Genomic DNA, 22,007 nt, shown 5'->3' on the forward strand with positions numbered 1-22,007 from the left:
TTTTACAGACTTCATCTATTTTGAAATCTCTAATATAAGTTCTGTATCTGCAAAATTAGCATCTGAGTCGTTGTAGTATAGTGGTAAGTATTCCCGCCTGTCACGCGGGTGACCCGGGTTCGATCCCCGGCAACGGCGACTATTTTTTTTCATAAATATGTATAATAATAAAAAATATTTTTATGATCATGAAAAAAATTAATAATGGCTTCGCCCGGGTTCGAACCGGAGACCTTCAGTGTGTTAGACTGACGTGATAACCAACTACACCACGAAACCTTATTGTTAGATTCTTCAACAAAGTTGTATATATTGAGCACTAAAAAGAGTCGGCACAATTGATTTGATCTCAGGATATATCATTAATTCTCCAACACCGCCGTGACTTCCCGACGTGTTCCACGGCGAAGAAGAACTCCATCTCGTCTTCCAGGTAAACAATTTCTTCGGGTACTTATGATCCCATAAACAAATTAGGGATTTTCGATTTCCCTGTTTAATAGTTGGATAGGGTAACAGCCACTGCGTAGCTTCTCCGTGGCAGATTTATAGGCGAAAAGAAAGTTTTTGATTTTTGTTTATTCTTTCTCTTATTGATAGATTAGGATGGAAGATAAGGGAAAGGGTGTGGTGGGAGGAGATGAGGGGAACTTGGTTTCTGAGTTAGAAGAAGGTCCAAACAATATGGAATGTGATGAGGAAGTACTTGGTGGTGATTGTAGTGATGATAACTATGATGATGAGAACAGTGATGAGGAAGGTCTGGTAGATGATGATGATGATGATGATGATGGGGATGATTCAGAAGAAGGAGATGAATTTGAAGCTGCAAGTGAGATTCCTAGCACGTTTGAACGACTTGAGTACGAAGCTCTGGCTGAGAAGAGACGCAAAGCACTTGCTGATTCTCAACGGTTAGTTTCTTCTCTCTATCCTTTATTTGAGCGTGTTCTGAGGCTGTGCAATTTAGTGGAAGCAATGTTTCAATCTCAATCTGCCTTTGCTTACTTAATCTTCTTGCGTGAGAATCCCTCAGACTCAAAAAGCACGCGTTGGTAAACTCGAGAGCGAATATGCATACCCCATTAGTTTGATTCGGCTTTATAATTGCGAACGTTCTTCGAATATCCCTTTTAGATGGATTTGTTGGCCAAGCACTTCCCTTGCGTTACCCTACATTCTTTTGAGCTGATTATTTGTTTGTAAATGTGACAGTGGTGCTACTAACATCTCGAATAGCACCTCGGGCGTGGAGGGATTCATGGAATATTTATCTTCCGGTCGCCGACGAAAATCAAGGAAGGTGTGTATTCCTAGGATAGCTAATATCTATATTTCACACGTTAACTTGTCTTACATCGTCTTTTAATATAGAAACATGAATTTCCATTAATCCTACACTCCAACAAAATTACAGTTGGCAATACTGCATATCCTGCCACTTCTTTTTGAAATCCTACTTTCTTTACTTATGCAGCATAAAAAAAAGGGTAGAAAACATGGGTCAAGGAAAGGAGTTGCACCTGACATTCTACTGAGGTTTAGGGAGGCACTTTTTCTTCATGCCCATGGCCGTGACAGTGAGGTAATCTAGGTGAAGTGTATATGCTCTGTTGGTATCATGCTTATAGAGAGAAAACCGAGGCTAAGGAACACAACTTCATAATTTCCTGAAAAAATAAATTGTTCCTTGTCTACCACAATATGGTTTGACTATTACATATTTGAAACACTGCTTTTTTCCTAAATAGTATGTGTGCACATATATCTATCTTTTATTTATAGGGACTGATCCAGATTTATGTGGATTTACTTTCTTCCAGGCTTTACCTATTTTATTAGAAGTTATTAAGCAAGCACCAACCTTCGATCAAGCATATTATCAACTTTCACGTGTTTCTGAGCAACTTGGTAGGACTGAATCATCTTCTACGGAAGCATTAAAGATTGCTGCAAATATCAAAGGTCCAAAATCACCTTTTTGGAAGTTGCTTTATGAGAGGTTCAGGTAAGTTATCTCTGTTCAATCCAGTCTTCATTTGCATCATCTAGTACAGCAGAAACGCCAAAGGCAAATTCTTTTTCTGTTACTACTATATGCTTGTCAATACTCAATAATGGCTATCTAGATGTCACTATAATTTTTTGACAGTAGGACCTAAGTAAAGATTGTAGGGCTTGCAAATGATTAAGTAAACATTGTCAGCCTCGTTAGTCAGTAGTATGAATTCTTAGGGAAGATGAGTAGAAGGAAGAGAAGGATACAGAACGAAAGTGACGGGAGGTGGTTGGGGAAGGGAACCTGTTTAGTTTTCTGTTTAGAATCTTTTTGATTTTGGTAAGCTAAGTAGAAAAAATGATTGATTTCAGGGAACAAGAGGACATGTCGGCAGCAAGGAGTTATGCGTCCAAAGCAATACAAGCTGATCCTGAGGATATCCCTTTAAAATATGAATATGCAGACCTCTGCCTAAAAGCTGGAAAATATAGAGAAGCTGCTGAAACCTATGAGCAAATATTTCGTCGGTGTCCTGAGAGAGTTGAAGCACTCAAGTGGGGGATAGAGGTATAAGCTGAATGACGTATAATTTCTTCTCATTTTTAATCCCTGTAATGTGGTTTCTGTAGCCAGAAAACAAAAACAAAAAATAACTTATTGTCATATTTGGTCTTTTCAGTATTTCCTTAAATCCGGTGAGGGTGAACGAGCAGCGAGCATCTTAGAGGATCATATCAAATCCCATTCATCTGAAGTGGGGCACGATATCTTGGATTTACTGGCTTCTGTTTTCATGCAAATTAATGCGCATGATAGAGCTCTTAAGTATATTAACGATGTGCGCCAGATTTACAAAGTAGGAAAAGAACTATCTTCCAGCTTGAAAATAAGACAAGCCATCTGTCATGTTCACCTTAACGATATGGAGCAGGCAGAGGTTTGTATATCTATATTATAAAACTGCTAATTGTTTATATCAGTGATTGGTTTGAAGATATATCATCTTCTATTTCTTGTAATATATCTATAAGCCATCTCATTTTCCCCGAGAGAGAGAGAGAGAGACTCACTAAGGCATAACAACCTTTTCAATGTGTGATTTTGTACCTACCTATTAAAATTCCTTTCTTGCTATCAGATGTTGTGTTTCTATTCTTGTGAATGATGCTGCTTCCCTGATCTGCAGATTGTGTTAAGCATTCTACCACAGGAGGCTGTATCTGAACATCCAGAGCTCATTACCAATTTGGCTGATGAACTAACAAACATTGGGAATTTTCACTCTGCTCTCAAATACTATTTAAAAGCAATCAGCAAACCTGTGAATGTAAGGAATCTGCTCCATTGTTTCCTCTCTTACCACTTTTGCTTCACCCTTTGGATAACTAGTTTTGTGGTTTTCCTTGTAGAATGGCTATTTGTTTGTGAAGATTGCTTGTTGTTATATGTCATTGGCAGAACGAGAACAGGCCATTATTTTCTACTATAAAGGTACTTTCATATTTTCATTGAGTAAGAGGTTGATTAAGTTGTTGGGTATATGTGTTTTCTAAATTGAAAGAGCTCGTGGATACTTTTGTTCTACCTTTAGCCCTCTCTTTTCAAGTGTAAAAGGATTGAACTATGTTCTGTCCGTAGTTAATTGCATGGGATGTTATGAAGTCTCAAAAGTCAATCCTTTATGATTTTGTATGTCTTGCAAATTTTAAATGGTATCGTCTATAGTCTTTTCGATTTCTCATTTGTTTCTATTTGATTTGTTGCCAACTGAAATATTCCTCAGCTTTGAATGAACTCAGTGATACGGTTGATGTTCGCATAACTCTGGCTTCACTCCTCCTGGAAGATGGCAAACGAGATGAAGCTGTATTAGTGCTTTCTCCTCCGGAAAAACCAGGTCAGTAGAGAAAATTGTAGTCTCTTTTCTGCCTGCATTGTCTAAGCGAGTGCATATTTTACCTAAGATTTGGTCCTCATGGTACTTTACTCCATTAAACAACACTTTGACAGTTTTGATGCGAAATTTTGTGAATGAATAATGATTGTGTTACTTGGTGTCGAATTTTTCCTCGGCGTTATGTTTCCAAATGTTAGTTATGCTATTTGCATCCAATTATGCTCCTGTGTTGCGCCATCTGTTAGTAAGATTGCTAACTATGGTTCTTTCTCTAAGTGTAGATCCTGATACTGCTAAACTGAAGGCATGGTGGAAAAACAAAAAGATCAGGATGAATCTTTGTCAGATCTATCATTCAGAGGAAATGCTTGAGGACTTCGCCAATACAGCACTGCAGTTGGTTCTTAAGTGGGTTTGGCGGCGGACGGTAATATCCCTATATCGAAGTCTTTTGGAATGCGTTCTCCTATAATAAAAATGCAAACGAAATTGTGAACAAAAATAACTACTGCTTCTTGAAGAAAAGCTACTTGGATCCACCTGAACATCTAGCATTTTGTTAGGGTTTTATCATTTAACATAGCAGAAAGTCGTTTCTTAAAAATTATTTTGTATGCTGGACTTACTCTGTATTTGCATTCGGCCTGATGTAAAACTTAGGTCAAGGGGAAAAGAAAACGTTTGGTTCTTTCAGAACATCAAAGGAACAAAAAACGCCGACGTCCTAGAGATGCTCAATCTTCCCAGTAAGTATAACATATATCCACCACAATCTTTAAGCTCGTCATTCCTGTCTGCACATTATTATTAACTTTTCTTCCGGAACATGTTGAGCAAGGTTGAGAGGCGGACCAAAAAAGTGGCGCAAAATCAGGGCCACGTTAAATGAAACAAAAAGAATTAGAGAACGAGCTGCTATTAAAGCTCATAACGAAGATATTTGCAGTGAATCTGAGGTAACTATAAATGTGTACACAATTTCACCTTCCCCTGTTTCCTGATAAAAGCTTGTACCAGAAGACGTTTGTGTTTCAACCTACCCAAATTTGGTTCCATATTGTGGGTGACAGCCTAGGCTGTATTTTTTTTTGTTGGTTTGTATACCATTATTGCCGATTCTGACCTCTTTGTTTGAAACATAAATATGCTTTTCCCTTTTATATTGACTGGGCTTATCCTTTGACTTTTGTACTCAGGAAGAAGCTATCAAGGATGTAGAGTATCACCGTCTTTTCGTGGATGTAATTAACTGTTCTCTTTTACCATTATCTAGTATATTGAATATCGTTGCTTTATGTTTTTCGTGACTCCTAAAATTATTTGTCTTGTAGTTGTGCAAAGCGTTGGCATCCCTGCAAAGATATTGGGAAGCTCTGGAGATAGTTAATCTTGCTCGGAGATTGGATGCTAAAATGCTTCCTGTTGAGATAAAAAAGGAACTTCAGTCACTTGGAGCTAGTACCTAACGCAACCTTGATAAATCATGTCTTTTAGATCTTACAGCTGGGTTTATTACTTGCGTTTAACTCCCCTTCTTCTTATAATATTTACAGAAATATCATGTGATACAATGGATCCAAAGCAGTGGTTTGACTGTGTAAGATCTGTCATCCAGCAACATCCGTATCGTTTGAATGCCTGGAACTGCTATTACAGAGTCATTTCAAGGTAGAGAGCGGCATTTCACTTGGAGAGTATTGTAAGCATGTTTTGTTTAGGACTTTACATAATTAATATCATATTATTGTGTGCAGATTAGGGAAAAGAGCATCAACTGAAGCTAAGTTCATGCATCATCTAAGGAGTAAGTACAGAGATTGCGTACCGCCCATTCTAATTGCTGGTCATCACTTCACTGTGACAAGCCGACATCAAGATGCTGCAAGAGAATACCTTGAAGCATATAAACTAATGCCTGATAGTCCTTTAATTAACCTCTGTGTGGGTACGTATGTTCATATTGTTCTCTTTCACTTTCCCAAATTTCCGAAATTAGTTAAATTGAAGGTTCACCTTCGTTGATACTTTTCAGGAGCTGCGTTAATCAACTTAGCCCTTGGTTTTCGACTCAAAAATCGACATCAGTGTCTAGCTCAAGGCTTTGCATTTCTGTACAACAATCTCAGAATCTGCAGTAACAGTCAGGAGGCGTTGTATAACGTTGCTCGAGCCTATCAGCACGTAGGACTAGTGACTCTTGCAGCTTCATACTATGAGAAGGTTTTAGCGATTTACGAGAAAGAATACCCGATGCCAAAACTTCCAAACGAGGATCCGAATGTTGCGGAAGAGCGGAAGCCTGTGAATTGTGACCTACGCAAAGAAGCTGCACACAATCTGCATTTGATCTATAAGCACAGTGGAGCGTTTGATCTCGCGAGGCAAGTCTTAAAGGATCACTGCACTTTCTGAGTCTCGTTATCTTTGTCTTTTTTTTTCAAACGAAGATAAAACACTAAGAAACAAACCGAAATTATCTATGTTCCAACTGATTTGAAGAGTACAAAGTTTGTTTTCATGCATTACTTACAAAACATTCTCGTTTACATTTACAATTAGATTAATATAGATTCACATAATCACATAAAAAATATTTTTTTTGAGAGTTGAAACAAACATATCACCTTTTATGGATATCAAAAGCTTGTCTTATTTCAAACTCCATGAATATTGTCTTTTGTTTCATTCTTTAGAATCAGCTTCTTGATTTGTCCATCCACAGTTAATTTGTAATCATAACAAATGAATAATCAGACAATTGATTAGGCGTTTTTGATCTTTATGTGTCCATATGTTACAAATTTAGCTAGAAGCCAGCAGAATGATAGACCTAAACAAAACGAAAAACAAACAAACCAAAACAAAAAATAAAATAGCGAAGCCAGCAGAGCGTATGAGCAGGTCAGCTGATAATTCGTACTTGTTAGGCTCCTTGCTCTTCACAGATTGAAAAGACTTGGAAAGGTCAGGAGACATATGCCTACGTCGTTGTGGTTCTGGCCTCTCGGGAACAATATTCTGCTCCTCGTTTTTCACAGATTGAGAAGACTTGGAGAGGTCAAGAGACGTACCTCCGCGTTGTTGTGGTTTTGGCCTCTGGGGAACAATGTTTCGGCCTAGTTGTGAAGGGGCTGACTTCAGTTGCATTGCACCAGTAACATTAATATCCTCTACATAGTCTTGTAGAAAGGCGTATCTCCAATCACAATCATCTCCAACACCTTGCATTTCAACAGTTTGGAGAGTGTTCCTTTCCGGATTGAAGTAGAAAACATAAAATGGATTAGACGCAGAATCCGTCGACAAAACAATATCACCAGAAGCAGTCACCCCAACAACGGATAGATTCCTTTTGACATTAACAATTTCACTCTGATCAGTCGACAAAGAGTAGACATAGCTGGACCATTCCCACTTCTCTAGAAACTTGATACTCAACTTAACGGGAAATCCACCATCATCATCATAATCCAAATAAATCCCACATAATTTCCCCTTGTAGTTTATCATTCCATTAAAACGGCGATCATAACTGCAATTCAGGTTAACGAGCTTGAATTTCTCCGATCTAACATCGAAGGAAACTATCACATAAGACCATCCATTAGTATCTAGAGCTAAGTAATACAAAACCCCATTGATGCAAACCCTTTCCCATAGAGGCTCATGTGTAAAAGGACATTGGATCTTCCTCCACCTCAACTCCCCAGTTCCCAGTGTTAAGATATAGTGATCTGTACCACTAGAAGCTACAAATTCACGAGTAGTCATGAACAATACCTTGAATTCCTTATCAATCGGATCAAACCCTAAATAGCTATACGAATACCTATGGGAAACACCACCTCTAAGTTCAGGTAAGATCATATACTGTCCTGTGAGAGGGTTACATATCACATGCTTTACATCTTTATCTTCCCTTGGGATGCGCATATCATGGAAATAGATCAATCCAGAGGTATAGCTACAATTGTATTTGCTTATGCCTTTAGAGAACTTGATATGAAAATCTGCGGCGGATGATACTACAAGAGAAGACTTCTTACATGGATGATTCTGAGGCTGAAGAGTTGAGTAAAAGCTCCACTCACCGTCTTGTGGTTTTTTTACCCCAATTAAGAGTCGTCGACGAGTAGCTTTGGACCTCCTGGTTAGATACAAGTCGGTGAAATCATCTCGGTGGAATCCAGATCTCATTAGAGCCAAGGACTTCCATAGCTTCGACACGCAACGACACCTCCCTATTGATTTTGCTGGCAATTTCGACAGTATCTTGATGAGGAGATCATCTGGAAGTGAATCAAAAGGTTTTGAGCTATCCATGATCGGAGTCGGACGGAGAAAGATATTTTTCCGAGAGAAAACAAATCGCACAGACAGACTCAAGATCTCGACCTAATCAATCAAAGTTTTGGGCGGTGGGCCTAATCAGGATCGGCACTACCGTAAGTAAGACCCAATAACCATGGGCTTTTTAACCATCCAATTTTTTATTTACTTTTTAATTTCTTGTGTTTTGTGTTGATCGAAACATATTTCAATGGTTTTGGAAAGATAGGATTTAGCAATGATATGGTATAAACAATTGAACTTGGTGGGTTTTTTTTGTTGTTGTTGTCCTTCGAAAACTCGAAAAATCAATCAGCGGTTAAAATAAAGTCATAAGCATTGTGTTCATGAAGCAAAATGTAAATCTATCCAACTCTTGTTCTCATCTTTCACAAGAAGTCAAGAACTGTTAACATGGAAGTGATTAAAAGCAGATAGAGACTTTGATTGGTAACACGTTTTTAAGACTTTAAAACTATTTAAAGCATTGACATTTACTTTTTTACCAATCATACTTGTTTGCTTTTAATTTTTACCAACCAAGAGAGAAAAGTTAACTTTATATATATGTAGATACTAGGGGTGTCAATCGGGCTCGCCCGGCCCGGCCCGGCCCGAAACCCGTAAAGCCCGCTTATGTTTGAGCCCGACCCGGCCCGACCCGAAATATTTTCGAGCCTATATTTCAAAGCCCGAGCCCAGCCCTAACAGGGCTTTTCGGGCTTTTCCGGGCTTTTCTTTAAAAAAACAAAAATAAACTTATTCTTTTAGAAAAAAATGAATATATGTATAAAATGAGCTAATCAAAATTAAAATGACCATAGTATTCATTAAATTATTTTAAATATTAAAAAACAAAGAAATTTTTAAACTTATATTAAGTAAAACATAAAATCCGAAAAGAACCGAGGATGTAGAGCATGCTTTGGTGCCTTATATGTCGTTCTCGGTATTAATGTCTTTTAAATCTTTTTTTGTCATCGAGTTCTACATATAAAAGAAAATTAAAATTTGTTAAATTTTAACAAGGATAAATTATTGAAAATAAGTAAATATAAATAACAACATATTACCTTCACATTGATCCAACCACCGATTTGTGGTTTTTGCTTACATCTGGCTGCATGACGGTGCATGGTTGATGTTCCACAATCTTTTCCAATTGTAAGTATTACGTCACAGTACTTGCATTTTACCATCTTTTGACCATCATTGTTACTAAGAAGATCGAAGTGCTTCCATATGGGTGAAGCAAAAAAATGGTGTTCACCTATATCCATATTATTTAACTCCTGTAAAAGGAACAAAAGAATAGGATTCAAATACTATCATCGAAACAAGAGAATCATTTAATGAAAGAAATCATCAAAACAGTGCCTTCCACCAAAAACAAAAGCAATAGTGTCTCTTTAATTAATTCATGTATATTCAAGAAGTATACGTATAACTAAAAATTCAAAGAAAACACCAACGACTCAACCTCAACGTATGTGATCTAAAAAGGAACCCTATTGTTTGTAGTTTTCAGTGAGGCCGGCAAATTAAATCAATACATGTACACATCGATATACTTATATATTCAAACATGATTAAACACATAATTTAACTAACAAACTTGCTAAAGATAGTGTACTCACGAATTGAAACTTGAAAGACGATGAAAGCTGGTAAGCTGGAAACAGGTTTTGTTTCTTAGATTTATAGTGCGGCACCGTTAAAAATTAGGGTTAGAGTTTTAGCTCAATTAATTATTTTTTTATAATATTTTCCATACAAATTAAAAATAAAAAAATAATTATTTTATTAATTTAAGGGCTTTTCGGGCCGACTCGAGCCTGACCGGGCTAAGCCTAAAAAACTCTATAGCCCGAACGGGCTTAGCCCGAAAGGCCCAATTTTTTTTGGACATAAATTTGAAAGCCCGAATCCGATATTTTTCAGGGCTGGGCCGGGCCAGCCCACGGGCTTCGGCCCTAATTGACATGCCTAGTAGATACAATTGAAAACTGAATGTTATAGACCGTATCTATTTGAGTTAAAGGTGTTTTCGTATTTTAAGGAAACGAAACTAAATTAATTTGTTCTTTGAATTTGAGTTTTCATTTAATTAGGTTTGAACCGGTTGATGTATATATGTCTGAACAAAGAAAATGGTAGAATCAAAACTGGGCGATTAAGATCACCAAAATAAATAGACAGTAACTATTTGTTTCTTAAGCGAAAGCAAAGATGTTCTTCTCAGAAGTGATCATTCTCTTTGCGGAAGAAGAGCCAACGATCCTTTCCAGCTGCAAATAACATCACATCTCACATAAGAACACTTGCCATTACAACTTAGATATTATATCATTACTCTTTGTACCAAGTCTGAGTTAAGTTAAGCTAGCCTTCAAACAAATCTTAAGTGTATATTTGAGGAACCATCAGGAAACTACTGAAAATGAGAATTGTTTAAGTACCTCCAGCAGATCAAAACGAGAAAAAAGTGCAGTGGACATCATGTCATGTGGTCCTTCTTCAAGCATGTTCATTATCTGCAGTTAAAGCTAAAATGATGAGATCCGACTGTCCTTCTCCTGATAAGAGTTGTGTCGCAATTAATAATTCGACTAAGATGCTATTACCTGAGGGTAAAACTCCTTCCTCTCTGGAAGAGAATATAAGATTAAGTTCTTTATACCACGGATCTGAAACCCGAGAAACAATCATACATCAGCCATATTGGTCAGTATACTAATTTTTATCATAGAACCTAATAAAAGATCAAAGATGGAATTAATCTAAGAAGAAGAAAAAATAACCTGGTATCTCCGATAAAAGTATGCTCTCTCAGTGTAAAGCATGATCTTTCGGCTCCCTACGAAAAACTGTTCTCGTGCGCGGGATATGTCGACATTTTTTGCATAACTGGAAAACAGTAAGTTACGTTTGACTACCTTCCAGTGAAAGAAAACCAGATTACAGAGAAGCAGCAACTTTAAAACAGGAAAAATGAACTCACTCTCCAAGAAGACAGAAAGAGGCATTCTGCGACTTCAAAAAGTTTCTAAGCCTGACGAACTCGAAGTAAGAATGGATAAAGATCATTACTCCTCCCTGCAGAGTATGATTACAATACAACAATCAAGCTCCCAAATTTACGTGATAAAGTTAAGGTCTTTTATCTGACCAACTTTGTTGTTATCTATCTATGTTTTTTTTGGCAACTTAAAGTATGGGCAACAAAATATAGTTCAGCCTTGGAAGGTGCGAGTACCTGAACAGAATCTTTAATTTTTGGGAATATCTGTAATCAAGAGAAGAATGAATCAGTAAATATTGTGCTTAGCATTAAACATTAATTGAAAAGGTATAATATATGCAATGACCTTACTTACAATGGTATACGAACAAAGAAATGCAACAATGCACAAAACTATCCTTCACATATTTTATTCATGAAAATCGAGTTACTACATAGGCAAAGCCACAAAACAAATTAGAAAATGGACCTTCTTGGTAAAATGTTCAAGACGTGCATCGTCGACTTGGGTTACAGAGTCTGCATCAAATCTTTCAAAAACCTGGAACACACACACAGAGATAAGATGTCTAAGACTTTAATTGTCTAAGAAAGATATGTTTTTATACCTGACGGACAGGGAGTAACACTTTCTGAAGAACACCCTTGTATTCACACGCCAGCTTTATCTGCATAGATTCAACCAAAACCATTATGGGACAGTTTTAATTAAATTCAATTCACATCACAGTTATAATCATTTAGCCTAGCCATCCGATCAATAATCTAATCCCCTCACAACACTAACAACAAAAAAAAGGACAACCAAAATGCAGGAAATATATTAGGGATAAATATGCTGAAAAATGAATGCCCACCTTTCCTTTATAGTTCAAGCAACGGCGATTGAATAGAGAATTGATCTCTGAAACCAAATATTATTTGGGTTAGTACGAGATTGGAAACTCCACCATAAATAAGGGTTATGGAAATATAGGAAAAAACGAAGAACAAATAAAATTTTCACATAGGTGAAAACAAGAGGGCAGATCAACACCTGGGGTTGAATAAGAACTTAGAATTATTGACTGCCGAAAGAACTGTGCATGTCCATCCAGATACCTAAACATAACAAGATTCTTTTAGAAATTCTGACATAGATGGGTTGCTATACAAATTAGAAAAAAGAGCTGTGAGTCCGGAGAACTACGTACAACGGCCGAATTCGCATGACATTGGTACCGTGTTGTTTTGATGGCAATTTATTTAAGTGGTCTACGACTGTGGCAAGGAACGACCAATTCTGAAACATTATAAAAGAGCATATCAGAAATAGACTCATAGTATCCTATCTTTGAAACCCATAAACTCACCCCACAACCTACCTGCATAGATATAATGTCTGCATGATCGATAACCAAAACCTATCCACATGTCAACGAAAGAAATATTAGCAAGTTCAAGAAGGAGATGCAGAATAAAAATTCAAATATTTGCAACCACGGGCAGTAATAGACCAGGTTTAAGAGATAAAGCAATAGTAGACTAATGAAACCGAACATTATTGTCATTGCCATCAACAGTCAGCTATCTATTAAATATATCCTCTGCAAGCAATGATAAACACAAGTACCTCTATGGAGGAAAGATAATCAACATCCCGTTCCTTGTTTTCTTCTGCTTGACCAATGGCCTAACAAGAGTGAAATTAATTAGAGATACAACCAAGAAGATTTGCATAACTGAATCATCTTACGAGAGGATAGACAAGGCTGCCTACCATTTGTAACTTGAGAGGCGAAGCAATAATAATGTCTGAGGAATAAAAATCACCATACAGCCTAATGCTCTTTCTGAAATTGACAATATGATTCAAATCTCAGCACAACGACCAAATTCTATACCAAAAAGCATGCACTGCAACTTTATAGAGGATGTATGCTAAAGATATACCTTGTATGCTTAATGCCTAACATAAACTCATCATCGTTGTTAGTCTCACCAAAAAGAGCTTGCCAATCAGAAGGTTTTGAAGACTTTTGTTTCATTGGTTTTCCATTTTTTGATGTATTATCTTCCTCATCACCGTCATCAGTACCCTCTTCACATCCAAACTCATCATTAAACCGGTCAAGGTGTTCTACATTAGCCTGAAACCAATGAATGATACAGAGGGTATTAGGCGATCAAGACATTTATCAGCAACATAGACAGTATAAATGCAGAAAACCTCTACATTCACCCCATATGTCGGAAGAAAAAATACACACGCACATACACTACTCTTTCGAAATCATTTAATACTATGAAACTAGAAAATTTGATTATCCACGTAGTAAAGGCAACACAATTACACAGTCGATGCCAATTGAAAAACTGATGGGAGAATTTCATAAATTTATATACCCTTAGAGATTCTGGAGTTAGTTGTATGAGCCTCTTAACAACGCGAAAGGCGATGCTCCTCAATGGTAATAGAATCAGTACCTGGAATTACAATAAACGTAAGACCAATTGTCAAATTAGAGCTACAACAGATTTAAACGCATTAGACATTTGCAAAAGAAAAGCAGAAGGGTCACCTTTGGACGAGTAAATCCTTGGTCCAGAAATCCATCATCAGAGAGAACTTCCTCTTCAGAGGTCTCTTGATGTTTGCCTATTTTACTGTCATTCTTCTTCACAAGATCTCTAGTTTTAAAGATGTGATTCAACTGCATAAGACAATCTACTTCAATGAATCCTGAAGAAATGCTACGTGAAATGAAACCTCATAATTATCTTAGAAAAAGTAATACAAGTGTGCACGCACAGAATGCATAAGGTACGCGTCCATGGCACTTGAGTCTTCTTCAGAGCCTCTATTGTAAAAGGGTCTCTTGTTAGAATGTAATATATCCAGATAGCTGTTGCCTACAAAATCAAAAACAATAATCAGAGACAGAGCCATAAAAAGGAACAAGAAGAACTTTACGTGATTTCCAGAATCTAATACGTACAAATGGAGAAGAACTTTCTCCTTTTCGATGAGTCAAAATCTTTGCCTCCAGACTTCTTGTATAATTGAAGCCAATGCTTATATAGCTTAGGCTTGAGGCCGTAAGTTGCATCACTCTGAATACCCTGCAAAATACAAAAGTTAGTGCTACTGAGAACTACTAGGTTTGGAGGCAGATTTTGCAAAGATGTTTTTTCTGTGGCGACGGTTATATAGAGTACATACATCAAGGAAATTTTCACGCGTTCCTTTCCATTTGCAATTTGGCATGTCAAAGGCAGGTGATTCCCATTTAAATTTCCACTTGCCTTTTGGTAAAGTTTCCACTTCTTCACTGGATAATTTGTGGTTAAGGTGTTCACTAAATGCGCTGAGAAACATATGTATGAAAAAAAATGTATTGGATTAACGAGCATGTCAAACTGTACACAAAACTTTACAGGAACAACCATATCAATTAAATTTACCTAATAGATGAAGAAGCATCTACAAAGGATTGGCCATTGGTGGTAGTCAACTCATGCTCCTCGTCCGTTTCACAGTCGTCAGAAGATTCTTCCTCGCTCTGATTATCAATGCTTTCCTGCGTAATGTCCTCAGAAAGACCTTTGAGATTTTTCTGATCATCCCCTTTAAGAAAGACAAAGAGAAGCCTAGTTGAAATCAAAAGGCTGAAAAATAAGCAACTATTGCAAGAAAACTTAAAAACCAAAAAAGGCGAGAGATGAGTAGCTACGAATAATTTGAGACAACAATCAAGTTTACAGGAGTATGCGAAGGTTCAGCGTAATAGACACTACAGATAATAACCAATACTAATAAGGAAAAACTTTACCTTGAATCTCATCATCCTCTCCATCAGTAGAGCTTAAATCCTCAAGGCCACTGTTTTCCTCATCTTCTTCGTCCTCTTCTCCTTCAGAATCGCTTTTACCTTCCTCCTCTCTCTGCCTGTGAAAACATTTGGAGAATCATTATCTCCCTTGCAACCAATAAATATACAATCTTCAGTAGAGGAACAAGAATGTAGAATCAAAATGCTATGACACACAGTTCAGCCTACCAAGTTCAAATGAAGCAAAGGCATATAACAGTAGGAACAATATGAGCAGTTAGTACCTTCTTTTGTTCATATCAGCAACAACCTTGTTAGATGAACCGAGAGATGCCAACAAATTATCGTACTGTGATGGCTCTCTGTAAACGATTGGTTCCGATTCAGTCTCTATGGAGTTGGACTCTTCTTCAGCTGAATCTAATGATACAATTACCCCCAGAAAAAAAAACGAGTTTTTTCTTAAATTTGAAATCAGTTGCAGAGAAACAACAAACCAAGAAAGAGAGAGAGAGCTTAACAACAAACCTGAATCCTCCTCTACTGAATGATTCGAAACAACCTCCTTAGCACCACGTTTGTGCTTCTTAGCATCCCGTTTCTTATCAAATTTCTCTTGTGACTTGTGCCTCTTCATCACCTTAGTAGAGTTTGGAGCCATCTTCTAGTAGCAGAGAAAGAGATTATGAAGGGAGATGTGTGAGCCGCTCTTTTCAATTTCAATTAAAGGGGTTTAGGGTTTATTGATACTTTTCGTTTTCGCCTCCGCCTAGAGAGTGTGGTCTGGTTTTGATAAACCCTGAGGCGAATTGAGCTGGATTCAATTCTATGTCGTCGATGGAGAAAACGAACCAATACATGTAATCATGTAATTAAAAGGTTTATTATTAAAAAAAAAACAGAAACTAAAAAGGCCAAAGGCCCGAAAAGAAATTCAAGCCCACCTTTTTTTTTAAGTAATACTACTTCAGTGTACTTTATCACTATCGTCGTCATCATCATCATCGTGATTAGGGCTGGGCACGGAACGGGTACCCTTGAATTTTCTCCGACCTTTTACTCGTCCCGACTCTAACGGGTAACAGAAAAAATTTACTCATACTCGACCCTTAAATAACGGGTACCCGAAGAAACGGGTATCCGGTAAAAAATAGTTGACCCTTTACTTGTCCCGACCCTTTATTATTACCCGGAAAACGAGTACCTGATAAAAAAATGTTAATAATCGCAATAATAATTTTATCTTTTGAAATCCAAAAAATGAAAAATTTATAAATTTATGCAATATATAGTTCCAAAAGTTATAAAATTACGAATTTTGAAAATAAAAATAATATATTAATTCAGTTAGGCTAAGTTGAACTTAGGTTTTAACTCTAACTCTATAAATTAATAATAAATAATAATAATAATAATACAAAATATTAACGGGTATTTACGGGTCGGGTAGCAAAACGGGTAAAGGGCCGAGTAACGGGACGGGTATTGAAAACTAAACTAATACCCTATACTCGTCTCTTACTCACGGGTAATATAATTATAATACCCTTTACTCGACCCTAAAGCTGCGGGTACCCTTTTCTTCAGGACGGGTACGAGCCGAGTAACGGGTTGAGTATGGGTAACGGGTATTAGTGCCCAGGCCTAATCGTGATACCATAAACATCAATACATCATTATACGATCACTGTTATATATCATACAATCATATCATCATATTCGACTGTTTACTGTTTAATAAAATAATAATTATCTAGTGTTTCAAGTTGGAGGAGTGGTGTGGGCTTAAACGAGCCATGTTCAATTGTTCATTGTGTACAATAATGCAAGGAAAAATAACTCGGCAAGTCTCATCTCTTTCTGGTCTGGCCTTTCATGGCTTTTGCATTTTTCTCCTCGTTCTCTTGTTGTTATTTATTACACAGTCCCTCATCTGGCACCTTCTCACTTGGTGTCACACCGATGTATTCACTTTATAAATTGAGACAATGCCAACGTGGCCTGTTGTTGCCTCCCGTGTCACCTTTCACCTCGTCGTATTGTAAGTTGATACACTTTTAAAAATCTTTATTGTGGTTTTTCTCACGTCGTTTTATGAGTGTGTTATTACTTTTGTTTCCTATCATTTTTATCTTATAGATCAATCACGTACGATTAGCAAGCCAATCCAATACAATATAAAAATTTTGATAAATGAAAAATGACGATATATAACATGTTGACCTTGATAACAAATCAGCTTGCAAATTACATCATATAAAAAATAAAAACAAACCAGTGCAAAGAAATGTTACAAATTATGTTTGGAAATAAACTCTTAACATGCATGTAGAAAATTTTGGCTAATCATCAAAATAGTCAGTCATGAATTGGTTTCAAAGGTACAGTACTGTTTGGAAATAAACTCTTAATAGTCATCAATTATGTTCCGAACAATTGGTTTCAAAGGTGCAGTAGTGTGTTTAATTATACAGTGTGTCCCATATTTTTAGCTATTTTAGGGTATTTCTTTTTAATGTATCCCATATTTCACAAAAATATATATATATACAAGATGCTTAATTTTGTTAGATAAAAATTTATATATAAAACCTCTCAGTTGTACACAGCTTTTCTCTTCTCATATCACACACTAGCTAGCAGCAAAAAGTAATCTCTCTCCCATATCACACAAAAGAGAGGGAAGAATAAGAAAAACACAACATGACAACTTACGGCACAAATCCGACGTCGCCTAACGACTTAGCCCCCAAACTCGAGTACATCACCCGCGGCAACAACCAACACAACGTAAGATCCGGCCTCGCCACACGCCGCCCTTGGAAGCAAATGCTCGACCTCCGTTCCTTCAACTTCCCGCGCAAACTAGCCACCGTGATCTCCAGAGTCAGAGCCAACACCGTCTACTTCCAGACCAACTACACCATAGTCTTCCTCTTCTCCGTGTTCCTCAGTCTGATTTGGAACCCCTTCTCCCTCCTAATCCTACTCGCCCTGCTAGGTGCGTGGCTTTTCCTGTACTTCCTCCGTGACGAACCGCTCGCTGTATTCGACCGCGAGATCGACCACCGTATTGTACTCATCGGCATGTCCGTTCTCACTCTCTCGATCCTTTTCTTGACCGACGCTAAGCTCAATATCGCGATAGCCATCGTGGCGGGTACGGTTTCTGTGTTGTCTCACGCAGCTGTTAGGAAAACTGAAGATTTATACAACCAAAACGACGAAAAAACCAGTCTTTTAAACCCCTAAGAAAATGATCGTCATTTGTTAGATTATTTCGCATTATGACTATGATTGTTCGTTTGATTCAACGTTATGAAAACTAAATATTATAACCATGATTGTACGTTTATGAGCATTTAATTACGTATGTGTTTCTCGTTGTGACCTTATGATGACTAAACATTATAACATGGAATCGTAAATACGTACAAGAAGTGGTATGATGTTAAAGAATAGAACTACTAACTATTCGTAAAAGTTTTTTTTAGTTAAACGAAGAATTTTCGTTACACTAAACTTATGTCAAGATCTATCGATCAATATTCTCTGGACTGTAACATTTGGTCATTAGTATAGGGTTGATTTGATAGTTTTGAAAACTTGTATTTAAGCCGGGTATATTCAACTCTGGTTTGGTTTAGTATATATAGAGCTAACAGAGTGTAAATAGGTGAGGCCAAAAGTTTTGGACATGGACCATTAATTGCATACCACCAATTTTCACGGTTTAAGGTTTGAAAACGAACATTTAATTTTTCTTTTTTTTTTCAAAACATTTATCTAAATATTTTAGGTGTATAAAGAAGCGATAACTTTATTCATATATTAAAGTATTTATTTTATGCGAAAAGCTTGTAGCTCTAACATTTTGGCTACTGGATGTATAATGTTACGATATTCCACTATTGAAAAACACAAGTTAAACACGAGCTTTCGGAAGCAAGGCCTTTTAGCCTTCCGAAGTAAAGTAAATCTCTTACAATCAGAGTCGAAAAGAATTCACCCTACGTACGTCAGTACGTGCATGAACAAGTCAACTTTATATAGGCATTTAAATACGTTTTTTCTCGATTGCATAAAGAATATGTATATATATTTTCGAAAAAAGATTCTTCAACTTCTTTGCATCAATTACTTGACCAAATTAAGAGGAACTTGAAGAGCAAGAGGCACCATAGGTTCATGAACAATCCCAACAGATATCTTGCAAATATCAGAGCTCAACATCTTCTCCTCCTCTTCTTCTTCCTCTAATGAAATAATCTCGTTGATTATTTCCATCAATATCCTCTCCATTGCCTCTCCGTCGGTCCAATCTCTAACCGTAGCCTTAACCAACATGGGATTTTGACTAATCAAATCCCAAACCGGGAAATTCTTCCTCGGGATCATGTAATCTTCAGCTTTGAGTCCAAGACTTGGACAGTAATCACCAGCACCATCTCCAAGATAGATCATCTTCATCTTCTTCCCTTCTTTAGTTAGAGAAGCTTGAATCCTCTCAATTATCAAACCCTATATAAATGAAAATATATTAATTTAGCACTGGAAACAACTTGACTCAGCGTACATGACATATGTTATCATAACAGAATCAAAAATAACATATTTTACATGACAAATGGCTCGATCACTTTTTTCTTCCTTTCTCAGATATTAAAATTCAGAAAATAAATCATAGAATTGAACTAATCAAATCAAATCTATATATAAGAAATAATTAATGGAAATTTAGTGTAACAGTACCTTGCACATGTTAGGAGGGCAACGAGTGCAACCATGGGGAGATTTGGTGAAGTCATGGTAAGGAGAGATTACTAATCTTCCTTGATCATCTACAATACCAGGATTTGTGTTGATCTCAGAGAAAAACTCTCTAATCCCGAGATGTTCAATGATCGTTTCGATGAACAACGTGTTAGCATCGCTCACTATTCTCAGCTCGCACCTAATGTCGGATGATGCATATAATTCAGTACCATATCTTTTCTTGAATCAGAGAATATGTATTAAAAGTGGATGTTTTACCCTAAAGCATGAGCTGCTTTGATGGCAGGGATGACACGAGGATGAATAGGGATTCTTTTCAGGACTTGTTTGATCTCTTCAATGGTTTTGCCATGATCATGAAGCTCCTTCATCATACCATTCTGTTATGTAATAAGAGAATTTTCGATGAACACAAGAAAACGAAACACGGAAACAGAGTTAATTAGGAGTTAGAGATGGATGAACAAACCATGAGAGAGTTCCAAGGCATTGTTCGAAGAAGCTGGTTGAACAAATCAGTGAAGCCAAGTTCATCTACGACCCAGTTATCACTGTCTACATCGATGATTGTCTTGTCGAAATCGAAGACGATCACAATATTATTCTTCTTAGCCATTATATTATGATCTTCTAATGAGAAATTTTCTATTGGTGTTGTTTTGTTATTGGATCTCTGTGTTTGTGATTATGGATTAAGTAGTAGTAAAACGAGATGTATATATATGAGTGGGAGAAGGTGAAGAGGAGAGAGACGTATAGGTATATTTCTAGGAAGATGCCATTGGAATATTACTTACCTTCAGACTCAAGGTTAATGAGAATCCTAATCTGATACTGATATGATACGCTGTTTATTTTAAACCGTCGGATCTGATAAGTGTCAAATCATTGAATTGAATAGGTATGCTGATCCGACGGGTGTTGACGTCTCTTGGTTTCATTTTGTGGGTATTACTATTTTTATTTTATTTTTAGTTTGGCTTTTGTTAAGTTTTTATTTAGTGGGATTTAGGCAGTTGAGAAGACACGGGAAGAAAATGAGATCAAAAGAATATTCCACCTATTCATCCGTTTTCTTCTTATTTAAAGGAAAATAAAATTTGTTAGCCAAAAAAAAGGATTATTTTCTTTTAAGACTCAACCCAAATAAAATAAATAAATAAAATCTGCAATGAATATATTGTTTATTTATTTGTTGTAAGAAGTACTTTTGGTTTATATCAAAATAAAAACATTTTTCAGATATTGATGGCTGTTGGTGTTGGGTTTCGACGATCATAAGGCCCACCAAATAAGCCCATTAGAGCGTACGCGCAGGCTAGGAAAAGAGGCCCAGTAAGGGCCCATGGAGGAAAAACCGAGCAGGAGGATGAAGTCAACCTGGAGAAGAAATCGGGATTGGGGAGCCGAGATTGCAGCGAGACGTTCAGGAAGGGTTTCGAGGAATTTTAGTTTAAATAGCAGATGAATGTGAAGGACACAACACATGTAATCAAGCTCAGAGCGAATCAATAGAAAAAGTGAATACAAAAGTCCAGTTCGTTGTTTTTCATAGTTCTAAGTCGATTTGTACCGAAAGTCTGCCCAGATCTCATTTTACAAACTTATTCTTCTAATTGTTGTTTCTAACCCCAACAATTTGGCGCCGTCTGTGGGGACTTAGGTCTTTCTATTCTCAAAAATCGACTGCTTTGAACTCCAGCGAAATGGATCCATCCACCGCTAACACAATCATCTCAGAGACTGCTCCACCAGCGGCAGTCCACGGATCCACCTCCATCAGTGCACCTTCCCAGGGTGCACCCGCGTCAGCCCAGTCCGATAACGAGGTTACAGATCTAGTCAGACCCGGGACAGGCTCATCACTTGACGACAGTCAAGCACCGAACCAAAGTATTTTGGGAGGTTCGGGTCTCACTCATCACAGACCCGCCCAAACTCAGAATCTCGGTAGTACAAACCCAGGGGTTACCGTCGGGGTTGTTCCCACGGCCCCCGCGATCTTGACAGGAAACAGGAATCAGTCCCGAGTATGGACTCGTTCAGAGAATAACGGAACGAACCGACCCGGACAGCACCATGCGCCGGTGGTCTCCTCCGGGACCCCCGTCAGCAACGATCTGTCCGAGATTCGCGGAATTCTCTCCGTTCTGATCGATAAGACCCAAAGTC

General features: G+C 37.3%; 4 protein-coding genes, 1 long non-coding RNA gene, 2 other non-coding genes and 1 pseudogene across 10 annotated transcripts; 3 read left to right on the forward strand and 5 right to left on the reverse strand.

Moving 5' to 3' along the window:
• Nucleotides 1-66: 66 nt before the first annotated feature.
• TRNAD-GUC (transfer RNA aspartic acid (anticodon GUC)) lies at nt 67-138 on the forward strand. Its single transcript has one exon. It is a non-coding gene; the product is annotated as a tRNA-Asp (tRNA).
• A 67-nt stretch (nt 139-205) lies between these two features.
• On the reverse strand, nt 206-279 carry TRNAV-AAC (transfer RNA valine (anticodon AAC)). The gene has a single exon. It is a non-coding gene; the product is annotated as a tRNA-Val (tRNA).
• A 26-nt stretch (nt 280-305) lies between these two features.
• LOC104756099 (uncharacterized) lies at nt 306-6,430 on the forward strand. 3 transcript variants are annotated; one of them, XM_010478623.2, is made up of 18 exons: nt 306-433; nt 601-914; nt 1,216-1,303; nt 1,478-1,585; nt 1,824-2,008; nt 2,371-2,566; nt 2,679-2,936; nt 3,186-3,326; nt 3,409-3,490; nt 3,783-3,896; nt 4,178-4,323; nt 4,557-4,642; nt 4,735-4,852; nt 5,093-5,137; nt 5,228-5,354; nt 5,450-5,564; nt 5,651-5,841; nt 5,929-6,430. In XM_010478623.2, exons 2-18 carry the CDS (start codon nt 607-609, stop codon nt 6,306-6,308), a joined length of 2,688 nt encoding a protein of 895 aa, XP_010476925.2. In that variant the 5' UTR covers nt 306-433; nt 601-606; the 3' UTR covers nt 6,309-6,430. The 3 variants fall into 3 exon arrangements, 2 of the variants coding, with proteins under 2 accessions (XP_010476925.2, XP_010476926.2); XR_015586336.1 differs by having other exon boundaries at nt 341-433; nt 606-914; nt 3,799-3,896; XM_010478624.3 differs by having other exon boundaries at nt 341-433; nt 606-914.
• Nucleotides 6,431-6,639: 209 nt separating this feature from the next.
• On the reverse strand, nt 6,640-8,401 carry LOC104756100 (putative F-box protein At1g30930 pseudogene; annotated as a pseudogene). Its single transcript, XR_015586337.1, has one exon. The product of XR_015586337.1 is annotated as a putative F-box protein At1g30930 pseudogene (transcript).
• Nucleotides 8,402-9,032: 631 nt separating this feature from the next.
• Nucleotides 9,033-9,908, reverse strand: LOC104756101 (uncharacterized). Its single transcript, XR_762270.2, has 3 exons — nt 9,863-9,908; nt 9,299-9,517; nt 9,033-9,212 (listed from the first exon to the last, which is right to left on the reverse strand). It is a non-coding gene; the product is annotated as an uncharacterized LOC104756101 (long non-coding RNA).
• A 394-nt stretch (nt 9,909-10,302) lies between these two features.
• On the reverse strand, nt 10,303-15,917 carry LOC104756102 (protein NUCLEOLAR FACTOR 1). The gene is made up of 24 exons (XM_010478626.3): nt 15,588-15,917; nt 15,344-15,479; nt 15,060-15,175; nt 14,692-14,854; nt 14,450-14,594; nt 14,226-14,349; nt 14,039-14,139; nt 13,809-13,940; nt 13,633-13,713; nt 13,180-13,376; nt 13,007-13,079; nt 12,860-12,919; nt 12,612-12,650; nt 12,441-12,529; nt 12,284-12,348; nt 12,105-12,151; nt 11,856-11,915; nt 11,717-11,788; nt 11,482-11,511; nt 11,227-11,321; nt 11,027-11,132; nt 10,850-10,912; nt 10,685-10,759; nt 10,303-10,513 (listed from the first exon to the last, which is right to left on the reverse strand). The coding sequence occupies exons 1-24, from the start codon at nt 15,718-15,720 to the stop codon at nt 10,439-10,441; spliced, it is 2,277 nt and encodes a 758-aa protein (XP_010476928.2). The 5' UTR covers nt 15,721-15,917; the 3' UTR covers nt 10,303-10,438.
• A 1,710-nt stretch (nt 15,918-17,627) lies between these two features.
• On the forward strand, nt 17,628-18,400 carry LOC104756103 (PRA1 family protein F1). Its single transcript, XM_087497070.1, has one exon. The coding sequence runs from the start codon at nt 17,763-17,765 to the stop codon at nt 18,309-18,311; it is 549 nt and encodes a 182-aa protein (XP_087353196.1). The 5' UTR covers nt 17,628-17,762; the 3' UTR covers nt 18,312-18,400.
• A 545-nt stretch (nt 18,401-18,945) lies between these two features.
• Nucleotides 18,946-20,642, reverse strand: LOC104756104 (inorganic pyrophosphatase 2). Its single transcript, XM_087493848.1, has 4 exons — nt 20,305-20,642; nt 20,094-20,215; nt 19,812-20,013; nt 18,946-19,580 (listed from the first exon to the last, which is right to left on the reverse strand). Exons 1-4 carry the CDS (start codon nt 20,449-20,451, stop codon nt 19,197-19,199), a joined length of 855 nt encoding a protein of 284 aa, XP_087349974.1. The 5' UTR covers nt 20,452-20,642; the 3' UTR covers nt 18,946-19,196.
• Nucleotides 20,643-22,007: the final 1,365 nt, after the last annotated feature.

This window comes from Camelina sativa, chromosome 17, assembly GCF_030686135.1.
Source record: "Camelina sativa cultivar CO46 ecotype springtype chromosome 17, ASM3068613v1".
Classification (NCBI taxonomy): domain Eukaryota; kingdom Viridiplantae; phylum Streptophyta; class Magnoliopsida; order Brassicales; family Brassicaceae; genus Camelina; species Camelina sativa.